The sequence below is a fragment of the Protobothrops mucrosquamatus genome, unplaced genomic scaffold, assembly GCF_001527695.2.
Source record: "Protobothrops mucrosquamatus isolate PMUCROS unplaced genomic scaffold, P.Mucros_1.0 scaffold53, whole genome shotgun sequence".
NCBI classification, from domain to species: Eukaryota; Metazoa; Chordata; class Lepidosauria; order Squamata; family Viperidae; genus Protobothrops; species Protobothrops mucrosquamatus.
In genome coordinates this window covers 340,466-355,386 of record NW_015386434.1, presented here as the reverse complement: position 1 = coordinate 355,386, position 14,921 = coordinate 340,466, and the positions used below count along the sequence as shown (strand labels likewise).

General features: G+C 38.8%; 1 protein-coding gene across 1 annotated transcript in view; it reads left to right on the top strand.

Annotated features, from left to right (window-relative positions):
- ADAMTS17 (ADAM metallopeptidase with thrombospondin type 1 motif 17) overlaps nt 1–14,921 on the top strand; it is an 86,426-nt gene that overhangs the window by 31,606 nt on the left and 39,899 nt on the right. Inside the window, exon 8 of the mRNA XM_029283311.1 lies at nt 8,478–8,583. Coding sequence (XP_029139144.1) covers nt 8,478–8,583 — 106 coding nt within the window. The remainder of the gene's footprint in view (nt 1–8,477; nt 8,584–14,921) is intronic.

The following is a 14,921-nucleotide window of genomic DNA, read 5'->3' as shown; positions in this document are numbered from 1 at the left end:
TATTCATGACAAAAGTATCCCCCATGAGTGATTTAATTGTTTACAATAAAAGATTGGGGCAATTAGCTTGCTGATGAAAGATTCTGACTGTGAGTAGAATGGTTCTTTGTAGTATCAAGAATGGATCTTGGAGGAAAGTGCTCATGAAAGAAAAGGAAAGAAGTGAAACAAAGTAGAATAACTGCAGGAAGAGATTAGTCCTGGATGAAGAAGTATTAGAAGAAAGATTAATCTCCCACATGGAAAGTGGATGTACGGAAAGAGATACGGAAGCTGCTTGGACAGAATGAAAAAGAATTCTGTCATCATGTGCCACATCGGTGTGCAGAATTATTGATGGGTGGATGGATGGATAGATGATATATACATGATAGATAGATAGATAGATAGATAGATAGATAGATAGATAGATAGATAGATAGATAGATAGATAGATAGATAGATAGATAGATAGGTAGGTAGGTAGGTAGGTAGGTAGGTAGGTAGGTAGGTGGATAGATGGATAGATGGATAGATGGATAAGAGAGATAGATGGATAAGATAGATAGATAGATAGATAGATAGATAGATAGATAGATAGATAGATAGATAGATAGATAGATAGATAGATAGATAGATAGATAGATAGGGATGATTAGTCTTACAATCATATTAAAAAACAAAATACAGGATCTAATTCCAGGATAAAATAAATTTAAAAATACAGTAATAAAATACATATGTGGCAAATGCAAATAATCAATATTCAGATAAATACGTAACCTTTACAAGATGAATAGGCTATAAAAGTTCTTAGCTGAACTGCCTTAACTATAAACTTCGCACTTATGCAAGGTGTACACTAGAGTCCAGGATGAAACAGGACAAGCTGTGATTCAGATCTCGGTGGGCTGTTCTTCCAAATAGGGATGTTAAGTATCTAAGCCTAAGAGGGTCATTTAGTGGACAGTCCAGCAAAACAGAATCAATATCTGCAATGGCTGGAGCACAGCATATATATGTTCTCGCATGATATGGTAGGCAATGGAAATTATATCTCTAACTTTAAAAGTGAGAACCAACTTACTATGAAGAATGTTAGGAAGGCTCTGCTAATTGTTTGAACATTTTGTTATATTTCTGACCACAGTTGTGGTGGTTTGTGTGTGTCTGTGTGTATACATCAGAACTTCAAATCTGGATTGTCAGTCTCATTTTGGGGGTCCATCGTAACTTTAAACAGTCACTAAATGATCAGTGATAAGTTGAGGATTATCTGTAATCTGCATTGTGGTTTTCATTTTTAGATATTACTTAAAGAATCTCATGTTCTGGCATTGGGTAATGACCCAATCTTCCTTAAGCAATGTGATTTATTTGCCCACTACTATCAGCATATGCAAGATACCACACATCTCAGCCCACAGATTGGCTAGGTATTACACAACGTTCTCAATTTATCTGCCTTGGCAAGGTTTGTGTTTGGGAGTCTACACAAAATGGGTAGAACGCCCTCTTCTGTGGCTACACGTTTGCCACGATCGAGCGACGGTGCATGTCTCCAGTTGCCAGAATCTCTGCACATTCTGAGCTCAACTTGCCTTAACTTAGACGTGAACACGGTTTCTGCAAAAGCTGCTGTCCTTTTTGGAAGCTGTGCTGGAGGAAAGATACACACCAGGCAGGTTGCATTTGAGTTTTGGCAAGGTGTCTTCCTTGGAATGGGCTGTTTAAGGAATGGAATTCCATTGCCAAAGTAGCTTTGAAGGTTACATAATGACTGAGCTGAGCTCAAAAATGAAGGAAAGTATGTAGGTATGCATTTGTGGGATGAGATTGTGCCAGACAAGAAGCAGAACAACCAAGATTCTGTGCAGGCATTTAATGTGCCTATTCAGCTGGTCACCTCCTTCTAAAGATCAGCTGGATTCTTTCTCTTCTCTTCTCTTCTCTTCTCTTCTCTTCTCTTCTCTTCTCTTCTCTTCTCTTCTCTTCTCTTCTCTTCTCTTCTCCTCTCCTCTCCTCTCCTCTCCTCTCCTCTCCTCTCTTCTCCTCTCCTCTCTCTTTTCTCTCGGCTCTCTTTTCTCTTTTCTCCTCTCCTCTCTCTTTTCTCTCCTCTCTCTTTTCTCTTTTCTCCTCTCCTCTTTCTCTTCAGAAAGATGTTAGGAAGAGGAGAGATTGACATTACATATTTCTTGCTAGATCACTATAGGCAGGGTAACTGCAGAGAGAGCCCCCCAAGCAAAATTTTAGCATTGAAATGCAGAAAAACTTGCTTTTATTCCATTCATCCTTGACGGAAGCTCGTTAAACAGTCTGTAGGCTGCAGCCATCTGCCTTGGGACATTTCTGTCTTGTTGTGACTTGAATTGGTTCTCCTGCTTCCTGCTGAAACTTCCTTCCAGCCACGCTGCCTCAGATCCAGCCAAGCACGGAAAGTTCAGTATCTAAGGCTTAATATCCTGTGGGAGGAATAGAATGAGCATTCTGTCTTTTAGGCAATTGAATCTCAAAGCGGATCTCGTTATTGAAGAAGCAAACTCAGCTATCAGAGTTAGGATGGCTTCCACACAAAGCCCTAATGACACGTCCATCTTGCTTAGAGTCTCTTAACTCCTAGCCCCAGCCTTTGCCACCTCTTTGTGGAACTTGAGCCCCCATAATGTCTGTGTATTTGAAAAAGCAGAAGAGTGCCTCAACGGATCACAGAACAACAGAATATAGACATTTTTCTAATATTTCTGCAAATAATAACTGCATTGATATAAAACTTCTTTTCTAACTGATCACCTTGATTGCCTTATCGTAGACCCTGTTTAATATTCTTATTTAAATTTGTTTTCCCCACAATGTTCAAAACATTCTTGCTGGTTAAGATTTTCATTATGCTTAAGTATTTAAGTCTTTTTCCTCATACCGGCCATCCCAACACTTTTACATTTCTCATATCTTAAAAAAATAAAAAGAAAAATTAGAAAAAGAAAAAGAAATAAGAAGATAGTATACTACTTAAAATACGTACCCCTCTTAGACTAATGTACATTTATATCCAGAATTTTTCTCTTCGTTTTAACCATATGCTTAATCTTTAAGTGTTCCATTTAAATAAATCCAGTTATCTAATCTTTTAGATCTAATCGAAGCATTTTTATCCATTCAACGTTTTCTCAAGATCAATTTCACTTAAGTATTTAAAACATTTCCTTTATATAAACCATTCCAACATTTTTATATTTCTCATGTGAGACCATCCTCTCCCAATGATCCCCAGTCCCTGTGCCGAAGACTAAAGTCAAGAACACAAGAATCTTTTTATGGTTGGTTGTAATCTAATCTTAATTTATACCTACTGTGGGTTTGGGGTCCATTTCTGTTTGTTCCCCTCATTACATTTATGAAGTCGCAGTAAATATTTATTCTTCTCCTCTTTTCTTGGAGGAGGCTGAGTAAAGATGAGTTTCCATAATACAGGTCCTATCTGTTGCCTATTGCCTATTCTAAGAAGAGGGTGCTTCATTTCTTTGGAGGTATTTTAACAAAGGGTGGAGAGCTGACTTCCAGGATAAAAAGTTTGAGTCACTACGTGGCCTCTTTCAGTGAATATTGGCATGTGGAATAGATCTATTGTCTTATTTCTAGTTCCATCATAATTTAAAGTAATTCCTCTGCATTGCTCAAGAAGCATGCAGACAGTCACATCTTCAGCTGAACTGGCTGGAGACATACACTCAGCTGATGTCCAGCTAGGGACCACGAGCCAAATAAATGTCAACAAAAACTTTTGGATTCTTGCCTTGCTACTGGGTGTGTGAGACATAAAAGTCTCTTTGGAGGCAGACGTGAATAGAATAGCTTGCACAGATTAGAGCTGGATGGATGTTTTTTTGGAGAAAATAGCAAGTCCTGGAGTTCATCACTCCTGCCGTATACCAAAGTTGTTTTTGTTTTTGTTTTTCAAAAAAAAAGTCCAGTGTGAGCTAGAATGTAGTGCAGGATAAATCTCCAAATTAAGATTGTTTTGGTTCTTTTAGAAGATTTGAGGCTCAAAGCATAGATACCTGGAAGTGGTTTAAATTTCAGAAGAAAACATTGATTACAGAATAACAGAGTTGGAAGGGAGCTTGGAGGTCATCTAGTCCAACCCCCTGCTCAGGCAAGAAACCCTATACCATTTCAGACAAATGGTTGTCCAATCTCTTCTTTAAAACTTCCAGTGTTGGAGTTTCGGGAGGAAGGTTGTTCCACTGATTCAAATACTGTTTATATTCTATTTATGATCCTGTTGTTGGGCAATGAAATGTTTTGATTCTCCCTGCAATATTAGAGAGACTTCATTCTTCTAAATGTTTTAAGAAGGCTTCATGTTTTATCTCTTGCTATAATTAATGGCTGGGGTTTTTTTTTATCCCCTATACTGAGTTTGAGTTTTAAAACTAGTTTAATTTTAATGGAGCTGCTGATTGCTCTGGAAGCATTTTGTAATGAGGACAGTAGATTGCAAATCAAATTAATGATCTGAGAAGACAACGGATTGCGTTTCTCATTCTGTAACATACTCTTCTTAAAAAACTCCAGTGTTGGAGCACCCACAACTTCTGGAGGCAAGCTGTTCCCCTGATTAATTATTCTCACTGTCAAGAAGTTTCTCCTTAGTTCTAGGTTGCTTCTCTCCTTGATTAGTTTCCATCTGTTGCTTCTTGTTCTGCCTTCAGGTGCTTTGGAAAATAGGTTGACCCTCTCTTCTTTGTGGCAGCCTCTTAAATATTTGAGCACTGCTAGCATGTCACCCCTAGTCCTTCTTTTCATTAAACTAGACAAACCCAATTCCTGCAACTCTTCTTCATATGTTTTAGGGGACTGGAGGCCAAAACATATGAAGAACAGTTGCAGGAATTGGGTATGTCTAGTTTAATGATTAAACCATTTGTAATGTGTAGCATTTTGCTCAACTTCCAAATGCCAATGAGTAAAATGTGGTTCTTCAGTGTGATATATTTAAAACCCAACAGCTTGGGAATACAAACTCAAGCTAAGCATTCTCTGAAATAAATGCATATTCAAATTCCTCTTACCTGTTGGACTTCTGCCACTGATTTAGAGTATCTGAAAGAGGTTTTCCAGATGTATTTACCATCTGGGTGGCAATTGGCAGCTTGGGGGGAAAGTGGAGTGTTTTTCTGAGCAGGCACTACAGTATGACTGCATCAAGTCATGGCCAGAATTAAATTTTGTATTGGGGTTTTATCCTTGAGCTTAGAAGTGAAGGTGCTCGCCTCTTACTTTCTATTCTATTCTATTCTATTCTATTCTATTCTATTCTATTCTATTCTATTCTATTCTATTCTCCATTCTATTCCATTCCATTCCATTCCATTCCATTCCATTCCATTCCATTCTATTCTATTCTATTCTATTCTATTCTATTCTATTCCATTCCATTCCATTCCATTCCATTCCAAAGAAAGGCATTGTCTTCCTATTAATGTAATGAATCCATAAAGACAGATATTAAGCGAGATTTGCTCCATTTTGTGATATTTCGTGCCACAGTTGTGAAGTGAATCTTGTAACCATGAAGCAAATCAGGCTTCACTCATTGACTTTGCTTGTTGGAAGCCAACTGGGAAGGTCAAAAAAAATCACATGATCTCAGGAGAGGGCGACCGTTGTAACTACATGCCAGTTTTTCAAGCACCTGAATTTTGATCATGTGACCATTGGAGTGCTGCCACAGTCGTACTATTGTTAACTGCAGGAGTTAATCCTATTCATCATTACTGTATTTGGAATGTTTTATCCTCCACTGCCCTGTTCATCTTTGTTGCTCTTTTCTGCACAGTATTTTGCAACAGTTCTTGTTCATATTCTAGTTAATGACTCAATTGAGGACATTTTGAATTTAGTTTTTCATCAAATATGAACATTTCAGTGGTGCTTCAAAACAGCAAAGCTCCCCACATGGGTTGGATTTCTACAGGTGGTTCATAGAATAGAGTTCTCCATTTATGTTGACCCCATGTGGTCCACACATTTCTTTATCTTCTAACTGGAAAAAAAAATCTGTGAAGCAGAGACAGAAGAGCAACTTAGTAGTGGATTATTTTAACAATAATTGGCTTTAGAACATAGAATAGTAGAGTTGGAAGGGACCTTGGAGGTTTTCTAGTCTAACCCCCTGGTTGACCATCATTCCAGACAAAGTCCAGTCTGTTCATGAAACCTCCAGTGACTTCGAAGGCAAGCTGTTCCATTGATCGCTCCCACCATTAGGAAATTTCTCCTTAATTCCAGGTTGCTCCTCTCCTTGGTTAATTTCCATCCATTGTTTCTTGTCTTGCCTTCTGGCGCTTTGGAAAATAGGTTGACCCCCCCTCTTCTTTGTGGCAACCCCTCAAATATTGGAGCACTGTTATTATGTTAACCCCCCAGTCTTTCTTTTCATTAGACTAGACATACCCAATTCCTGTAACTCTTCTTTGTGTGTTTTAAAAACTTTTTTAAAAAATTTAAAAACTCAGACTAAGCTATTATAGCTTAGAGCAGTGGTTCTCAAACTTTTCTTCCCCACGGACCCCCTTTAAATCACTTTTGTGGTCACAGACCATGGCCAAGGACAACCAAGACTTAAGATTTAAACCGTAACATTTTTTTTTCAAACCTTCACGGACCCCTTGTGACGATATCATACCCTCCCCCAGGGGTCCATGGACAAACAAGTTGAGAACCACTGGCTTAGAACAATACGTGAGTATAAAGAACCCATGATTGCAAGGATGCTGTTGCTACTATCCTAAAAATACAGTCACTATATTTGGAATAAATAATCTTGGGCATCGTTGGAAGTTATTCCCCAGGAAGGCAAAAAAATATGAAACGGTTTTCCCTTTTTTCCCCCTGAAAATTAGCATCCATGCAATATGATTTCTCATAAAATAAAATAAAAAATACTGGACAGTTTCCCATGCTCATCAAAAGGATATTTTCCCTTTATTGCCTTCTTTTTTTAAAAAAAAAAAATGATGGTGGGAAGAGAGAACAGCTGTTAAATAGTGCAGTTGCCTCAACTGTTTTACTCTCCTTCTGAATGGGAGCTGGTCCCCAGGCTACCTCTGTGTGGGAGCAACATTTCTTACAAACAAATAGACCCCTTGTCTTTGGGGGATAAAAAAAGGGATTTTTAAAAGACCCAAATAAGGTCCTAATTAAAAGAGAAATGCTGCCTTTGGGTTGGTCTGTCTTTTCCATGGAACTGTAAGTATGCCTTGGGGGAAAAACAAAATTACTTCGCATTTTAGATGCTGCCTTTTGCTGCAAGGAATCACCTAGGAAACATTTTGAAATGTGGACCAAGAAAAGTCGTGAAAGCAAGAGAGGAAAGCTAATTTGTTGTACAAAATTTAGACTTCAAGGAGACGTTTCTTCGTATACTAACTAGATGGAAGAACCTGAATGCTTGCACGTGCTTTTGGTTTAATAAGCGTATCGTCCAACTTTGTTTTTGATTTCTCCAAGGGGATCTAGTTCTATTGCAGCTTGTTCGTTTTTGACAGTGGTGGGCTTCACAAACTCTTTGTATGAACCTTTATATAGAATCAAAAAGTTTTCTCTCTCTGTCTCTCATTTAAGATGTGGATTCCGGATGTCACAGAGAGCAGATGCAAAGCAAATATGTTTCTTATCCAGTTTTATGCCATAGCTCATTTAAGTTACGATACCTAGAATAACAGAGTTGGAAGGGGGCTTGGAGGTCTTCTAGTCCAACCCCCTGCTCAAGCAGGAAACCTTACACCCTATGGATATACCCTGTGCAGCACCTGAGATACGGTTACTCCATTTCAGTGACATTAATTTGGGAGGTTTATTTGCCCTAATGGGAAGCAGAATAGGTTTTCCATGCTGCCAGTAGACCTGTGCACTGATTTTACTGACTAAATCTCCAAAAGCCCAAATCAGAAAAAAGACTCCCATCTCTGGGGACATTACCAGTCCAAGCTGGGAATAAACATGGCGACTGCTTTAGAAAGAAGGTTGCAGTTTATTGAAGAGGAGAGCCAGACAGAAAGATGGCTCTGGCAGAAAAGAGAGTGAGCACATGTAGGGAGTGGGTTTTTATACCCTCTTGAGCCTTTTGTTTGGAGTTGTTTCCTGTCCCTGTTTGAGGCTATTTCCTGTGTCATGTATTCTGACCTGAGTCTGGGTGTGCCCCTTGGCATCTATGGGTTAATCCTACTATGTCCTGTCTTAGAGTTTGGGTGGGGTATGTAGATTTTAGGTGTCTTTGTCTTCTTAATCCTCTAGCTGGGGGGCCTCCATCAGCATTTCTACAGAGCTGGTTTCTGCTTCTTAAGGAGACCTTAAGAAAGATTGTGCAATGGGGCAGACCTCACTTAACAAATGTCTCACTTAGCAACAGAAATGTTGGGCTCAATTGTGGTCATAGTTCAAGGACCACCTGGTACTATACTGGCCTTGATGGAGCACGTTCTTGTTTTCTTCAGGCATTGCTTACCTTGGAGGAATCTGCAGCTTGAAGAGAAAGTGCGTCCTTGCAGAAGACAATGGACTCAATCTGGCCTTCACCATTGCTCATGAACTGGGACACAAGTAAGACCAACACAGGCATTTGCTGTATTGCTCGAGTCGGTCTTAGCACTAGAGACCTTGGTACAGATGCATTCACTGTAACTGATCCTCTAAGTTGCATTCCTTCTAAAAAATTGATCTAAAGAAAAAAAAACTTAGTTGTCAGTTGGAAGAGAGCGATATTTCTCCGGCCTAAACAAAAACCCTCAAGAAGCCCATAAAAATGTTTTAATCGCATTTATTTATTTATTTATTTTGTAATTTATTTATTTTGTAATTTATTACAAATGAAGGTAAATATACGTGTTCCGGGATAAATCAGATAGTGGGTATTTATTCATTATATTTTGAAGCCGTGGCTTTTATGAGAGGCATACGGTATCTAACCTTCTCAGTTTTTGTTGGAGGTTTTCTCTATTCTATTCTATTCTATTCTATTCTATTCTATTCTATTCTATTCTATTCTATGCCATTCCATTCCATTTTCTATTCTATTCTATTCTATTCTATTCTATTCTATTCCATTCCATTCCATTTTCTATTCTATTCTATTCTATTCTATTCTATTCTATTCTATTCTATGCCATTCCATTCCATTTTCTATTCTATTCTATTCTATTCTATTCTATTCTATTCTATTCTATTCTATTCTATTCTATGCCTTTCCATTCCATTTTCTATTCTATTCTATTCTATTCTATTCTATTCTATTCTATTCTATTCTATTCTATTCTATTCTATTCTATTCTTCCAGAGCTTCTGAGATTGAAGATGTGCCAATACCTTCACTCCAGCTCACTGGGGACTTTGAGTTTTATCCTCTGCTGTTCACTATCCAACGGAAAGAATACCTTAAAAAGTCCTACTCTTTTCCTGCTGCTATGATTTTCTGACATTTCTGTTCTACATGTACAATGGAAATTTTTTGTTGTGGTTGTTGTTCTTTTAATTATTCATTATTCTACCCATAGATAATTGAAAGCATATTTTTCAGACCTCGTTTGGGCTCAGCCTGACAGCAGTCAAAATGAACATATTTGGGGTATTTTTATTTTCTTTTTACCATGCAGCTTCATACTTTGCGGGTGGTTTTCACAAAGTGTACGTAATTGTCTTTCTGAGGAGAGAAATACTACTGGATTTATTTCAGGTTAGCTTTTGGCCACCGTATATCTATCTTCCGACTCCTTTTCAAAACTTTCTTCTCAAGGTCTCTAGGGTGTGGTCAGTGTTGGTGCCCGCCACATCGTGATTGATTCCATCTGCTGTTTTTGTTGATATTGTTTGTTTATATACAACACACTTGTGACACAGATTTAAAAAGCAGATGAAGCTTTGGTTGCACAGTCTAGTCCAAGTCTTGATTTTTGTGACCATACCTTGCAGACACCAATGTTTATTCTTTGAGTTCAGTGACATTCGGAGATAGTTTTAACTTCTTAACTTCAAGACGAACTGTTCCAGATGCATTATCTATTCTTCTCGATTCTAGTTAAACTGCAGTGCTAGTTCAATATTTTTTACTGGATGTAGATGGAAATGATAAACTTCCAAATAGAACAACAGCTTCCCATAAAACAAAACTGTTAGGCAGCATCAGAATTTCCAAGAAAGCAAAGAGTTTCAGGGCAAAACTTTCTCAGGAGAGGTTCTTCATATCCCTAATTCTTAATCATCCTATTTCGTTGTTTCTTTTCCTAGGGGCATAACAAAGATCTTTTTTTATTAATCTCAAATGTGGGTTGAGATGGATATCATAACAAAAGAGGAACAAGGTGTGGCCTAGACCTCAGTTCTTGTACAAAGCCAAAGTCACTTAACCCTCAGTGAACGGAGGAAGAATCTTTTGAGATGAATTTGTTCTGATCCACAAATAAAGTTCAGCTGTTTGTGCACAGCTGCCCTTCTGTTTGATTCCTGTTATACTATGGAACAAAGAGGGAATCTATAGTAGATTGTCATAAATAGTCGACACATTTATTCTCATCTAATCCTGTTCCTTTCGGCTCTTAGGCTTCGAACAAGAAGAAATACACCAAGAACAGAGATAGCTGTAGAACTGTCCCTCTTTATGAAACCAGAATTTCAGATTTTACTAATTTTGCATCCAGATTTATATGCACTGTAATTTATCCAGTTTTAGGGGTGCATAATTAGCATCTTTCTGATCCATCTCAATGTTGCCTTCGCTCAGTTATCAATTAATTCCATCATATTCCTGCCTTCTTGTTGTTGTTTTTTTAAAGAAAGAAACAGAGCTAGAAAAATTGCCTTTTATTTTCAGGCAAAACCTTCTCTAGTTCAGAAACGTTTTCAGTGCAAGTTCTAATATTGCTCAGCCAAGAATTCCAATGCAAAAATTTTTAAGAGAGAGAGGAAGAAAAAGAAGAAGAAGAAGAAGAAGAAGAAGAAGAAGAAGAAGAAGAAGAAGAAAAGAAGAAGAAGAAGAAGAAGAAGAAGAAGAAGAAGAAGAAGAAGAAGAAGAAGAAGAAGAAGAAGAAGAAGAAGAAGAAGAAGAAGAAGAAGAAGAAGAAGATGATGATGATGATGATGATGATTTGGATTCCAATTCAATCAGCCACTCAGGAAGTGATGCTCGAAGCCATGAAAATGTGGATGAAATGAAACGCTCTTCACAAAAATTGCACATTTTGGGCTTGCATCATTGGGTGAAAGAGTTGATTGCTCGCCAAGGTCACTGTAGGTTGAACCAGAATCTTTCTGGCACCAAATAGTGGCTGGTTTTGCCAGCTCATTGTAGGCTGGCTATTTAATGTGCCTTTGGTTTACTCAGCAGAATGAACTTGAGTAAGGACAGCCTGCTGAGCCACAAAACTGTTGATTGAAGGAAGATGGCTGTTGGCTGCTTTTATCCCACAGTTTCAGCACAGTTAAGAGTTTTCCAGGCAGTGCTAGTGTGTCAAAGTAAAAACGCTGCAAGATGCACCGAAACAAAGGATGCTTAGCTGGCTGGGAGGCAAGCTGTCATTTCCCTGAAAGCATTCGAGCGGGCGTTTCTCAACCTTGGCAGCTTGCAGATGTGTGAATTCTAGGAGTTGAAGTCCACGCATCTTCCAATCTCAAAGTTGAGAAACACTGGATTAGAGAAATGATTAAGGAGTTGGTGGAGGGACCTAAACTGATAGATTCTAGATTGGCGGATTCTAGAGAAGCAGTCCAGTCACCTATCTGCACTTGAATAAAATGTGGAGGAGAAACCACTCGTGTAAATAGTGATGAAAAGGAAGGAAACCAGTCAAGAAGCGATAGGGTGCAGGACAGAATTCAAGGCATTTCTTCACCACTGTCATTCTTCTATTTTTTTTGCCTGCCAATATTGGCAGCTTTTTGCCACCGAAGTGAATAATGGTGCATTTAAATTTTGGGGTTTCAAGGTCCCATCCAGATAGCAGAATACATCATAGAGATCATTGCAGCTCTTTATCCCTCTTTCTTCAAAGCTTTATTGTAAACTTTGTTTTAAGCTGTAGCTTTCTTCTTCTTCTTCTTCTTCTTCTTCTTCTTCTTCTTCTTCTTCTTCTTCTTCTTCTTCTTCTTCTTCTTCTTCTTCTTCTTCTTCTTCTTCTTCTTCTTCTTCTTCTTCTTCTTCTTCTTCTTCTTCTTCTTCTTCTTCTTCTTCTTCTTCTTCTTCTTCTTCTTCTTCTTCTTCTTCTTCTTCTTTAAATTTTATTTTAGGCACATTGACCAAAAGAGGAGGGGGAGTAGAATGTTTCCAAACAGTCAACCATAAATGTTTTATTGGGATGGGAAAGTGGCTTTGTGGCACTGGGTGGAGTTTTGAGATGGCCCTTAGGGGAAAAAATACTGTCTTCGTAAGACAAAGAAAGGTTTATGCTAGATATAACTGCACGTTCTCATCAAGCAGAATGCTGATTCTAGTGAGGTTTGGGGTGAGACCATTAGTCTGGAAGCTAGGCCAGCTTTCTCCAGCCAGATGTTGGCCAAGAGTTATGGAAGTTGTAGTCCAACACTGTCTAGGATAACGTTGGGTGGGGGTGTGTGAGAAATTTAAGCCAGACCTACTATTCCAACAGAGCTTCGTTTAATAAATGTCTTGCTTAGCAATAGAAATGTTGGACTCAATTGCTGTCATAAGTCGAGGATTACCTATATTTGATATCCATCCATGGAAAAGGTATCTGGATAGCATCACAAACGAAGGAAGGAATTCCTCCATTCCCTCCAGTTTTTATAACAGCTGCATCAGCCCTGACATTTTAGCCATCCAGCTCCCAAACCTGGTGAAGTTAGCTATGGATTGGTTTGTACAAGAAGAAGAAGAGTAATGGGCTGCCTGGGAAAGTAAGACATTGTTATAATAATCCCATCCTATTTTAGGAAATCCTCTTTGGGAATATCAAACAACAGAACGTATTGAATTTATGTTTAATTTTTCCAAAAGGGTGGGGGCGTAATCAAACCAAAAAAAATACCAATCTGAGATCTCTGGAAAGCTTTTCTTGTATCCTATTTCTGGAGCCGTTCCAGTAAAAGATGAGTAGGAAGCAGATTCTGTTTGTGGAGAGATCCTGAGGGAATCAATCCATCAGAATAGAGCTGGAAGGAACCTTGGAGGTCTTCTAGTCCAGTCCCCCGCTCAAGCAGGAGACCCTATACCATTTCAGACAAGTGGCTGTCCAGCCTTTTCTTAAAAACCTCCAGTGATGGAGCGCCCACAACTTCTGAAGGCAAGCTGTTCTATTGATTAATTGTGGTTCTCACTGTCAGGAAATTTCTCCTTAATTTCAGGTTGCTTCTCTCCTTGATTGATTAGTTCTAGGTTGCTTGCCTCCTTGGTTAGGTTCCATCCATTGTTTCTGGTCTTGCCTTCTGTTGCTTTGGAAAATAAGTTGACCCCCTGTTCTTTGTGGCAGCCCTCAAGTACTGGAATACTGCTATCAGTATTGGATGTCTATTGGTCCAACCCCCTGCTCAAGCAGGAGTACCATTTCAGATAAATGGCTCTCCAGTCTCTTCTTGAAAGCCTTCAGTGATGGAGCATCCACAACTTCTGAAGGCAAGCCGTTGCATTGGTTGATTGCTCTCACCATTAGGGAATTTCTCCTTGGTTCTAGGTTGCTTCTGTCTTTGGTTAGTTTCCATGCATTGTTTCTTGTCTTGCCTTCTGTTGCTTTGGAAAATAGGCTGACCCTCTCTTCTTTGTGGCAGCTCCTTAAATACTGGAAGACTGCTATCATGTCCCCCCTAGTCCTTCTTTTCTCTAGACTAGCCATACCCAATTCCTTCAAGAAAAGGGGTTCTTTTTTGATCAAAGCAATACGGGTAAGTTAACTAGCATCAATTAACGTTTTAATGAATTGTACAGCCTTGAGAATATTATATCCTCCTTGAATAGAGCTGTGCAACCTAAAGGCAATTAATAACATTCCTTGCACCTCCCACTTATTTTAGCCCTTTGAGTCTGAAGACAGAGAGGCCTTTGTAAGTGACTTGGAGGGGCAGTTTTCCCAGAATTCCCTTTTAAAAAAGCAGCTCATTTCAGGAAGGGATTATATGACCTCAACCAAGAGCTCTGCGTGCAAAACACCAAGGCATTGTTTAAAGGAGGTTTATGAGCCTTTCACTGAATAAAGAGGTCTGGGTATTCCTGAATGCACATCTGCTGAGGCACAGGGCTTCCAGCTGTTAACAAGCTATTTTGCTTTTCATTAGTAACATATGTAATGTCTTTTCCCATTATGTTACGGCTGCCATATGCTGTTTGAGATCACGAAGGCCCACCAACTGGATCCTCCACGATCAGTTTCATTAAAGTTATTTTTCTTTACACGTCAATGGAGAGTCTCAGTCATCCAGGTTGCAGTTGTCCCAAAGGTGTTTTTCCCAAAGGCAACTGGACTTTCTTTGTTTTTTTCCTTGAAGATGTTTCACTTCTCATCCAAGAAGCTTCTTCAGTTCTTCTTCAGTTATCTTCCTTTATGCTGGGGATGGGATGGGATGGGATGGGATGGGATAGAAGAGAAGAGAAGAGAAGAGAAGAGAAGAGAAGAGAAGAGAAGAGAAGAGAAGAGAAGAGAATGCAGAATAGAATAGAATAGAATAGAATAGAATAGAATAGAATAGAATAGAATAGAATAGAATAGAATAGAATAGAATAGAATAGAATAGTTGGAAGGGAGCTTGGGGGTCTTCTAGTCCAACCCCCTGCTCCGGCAGGAAACCCTATACCATTTCAGACAAATGGTTGTCCAATCTCTTCTTTAAAACTTCCAGTGTTGGAACTTCTGGAGGAAGGTTGTTCCACTGATTCAGATACTGTTTATATTCTATTTATGCTCCTGTTGTTGGGCAATGAATTTTTTTTATTCTCCCTGCAA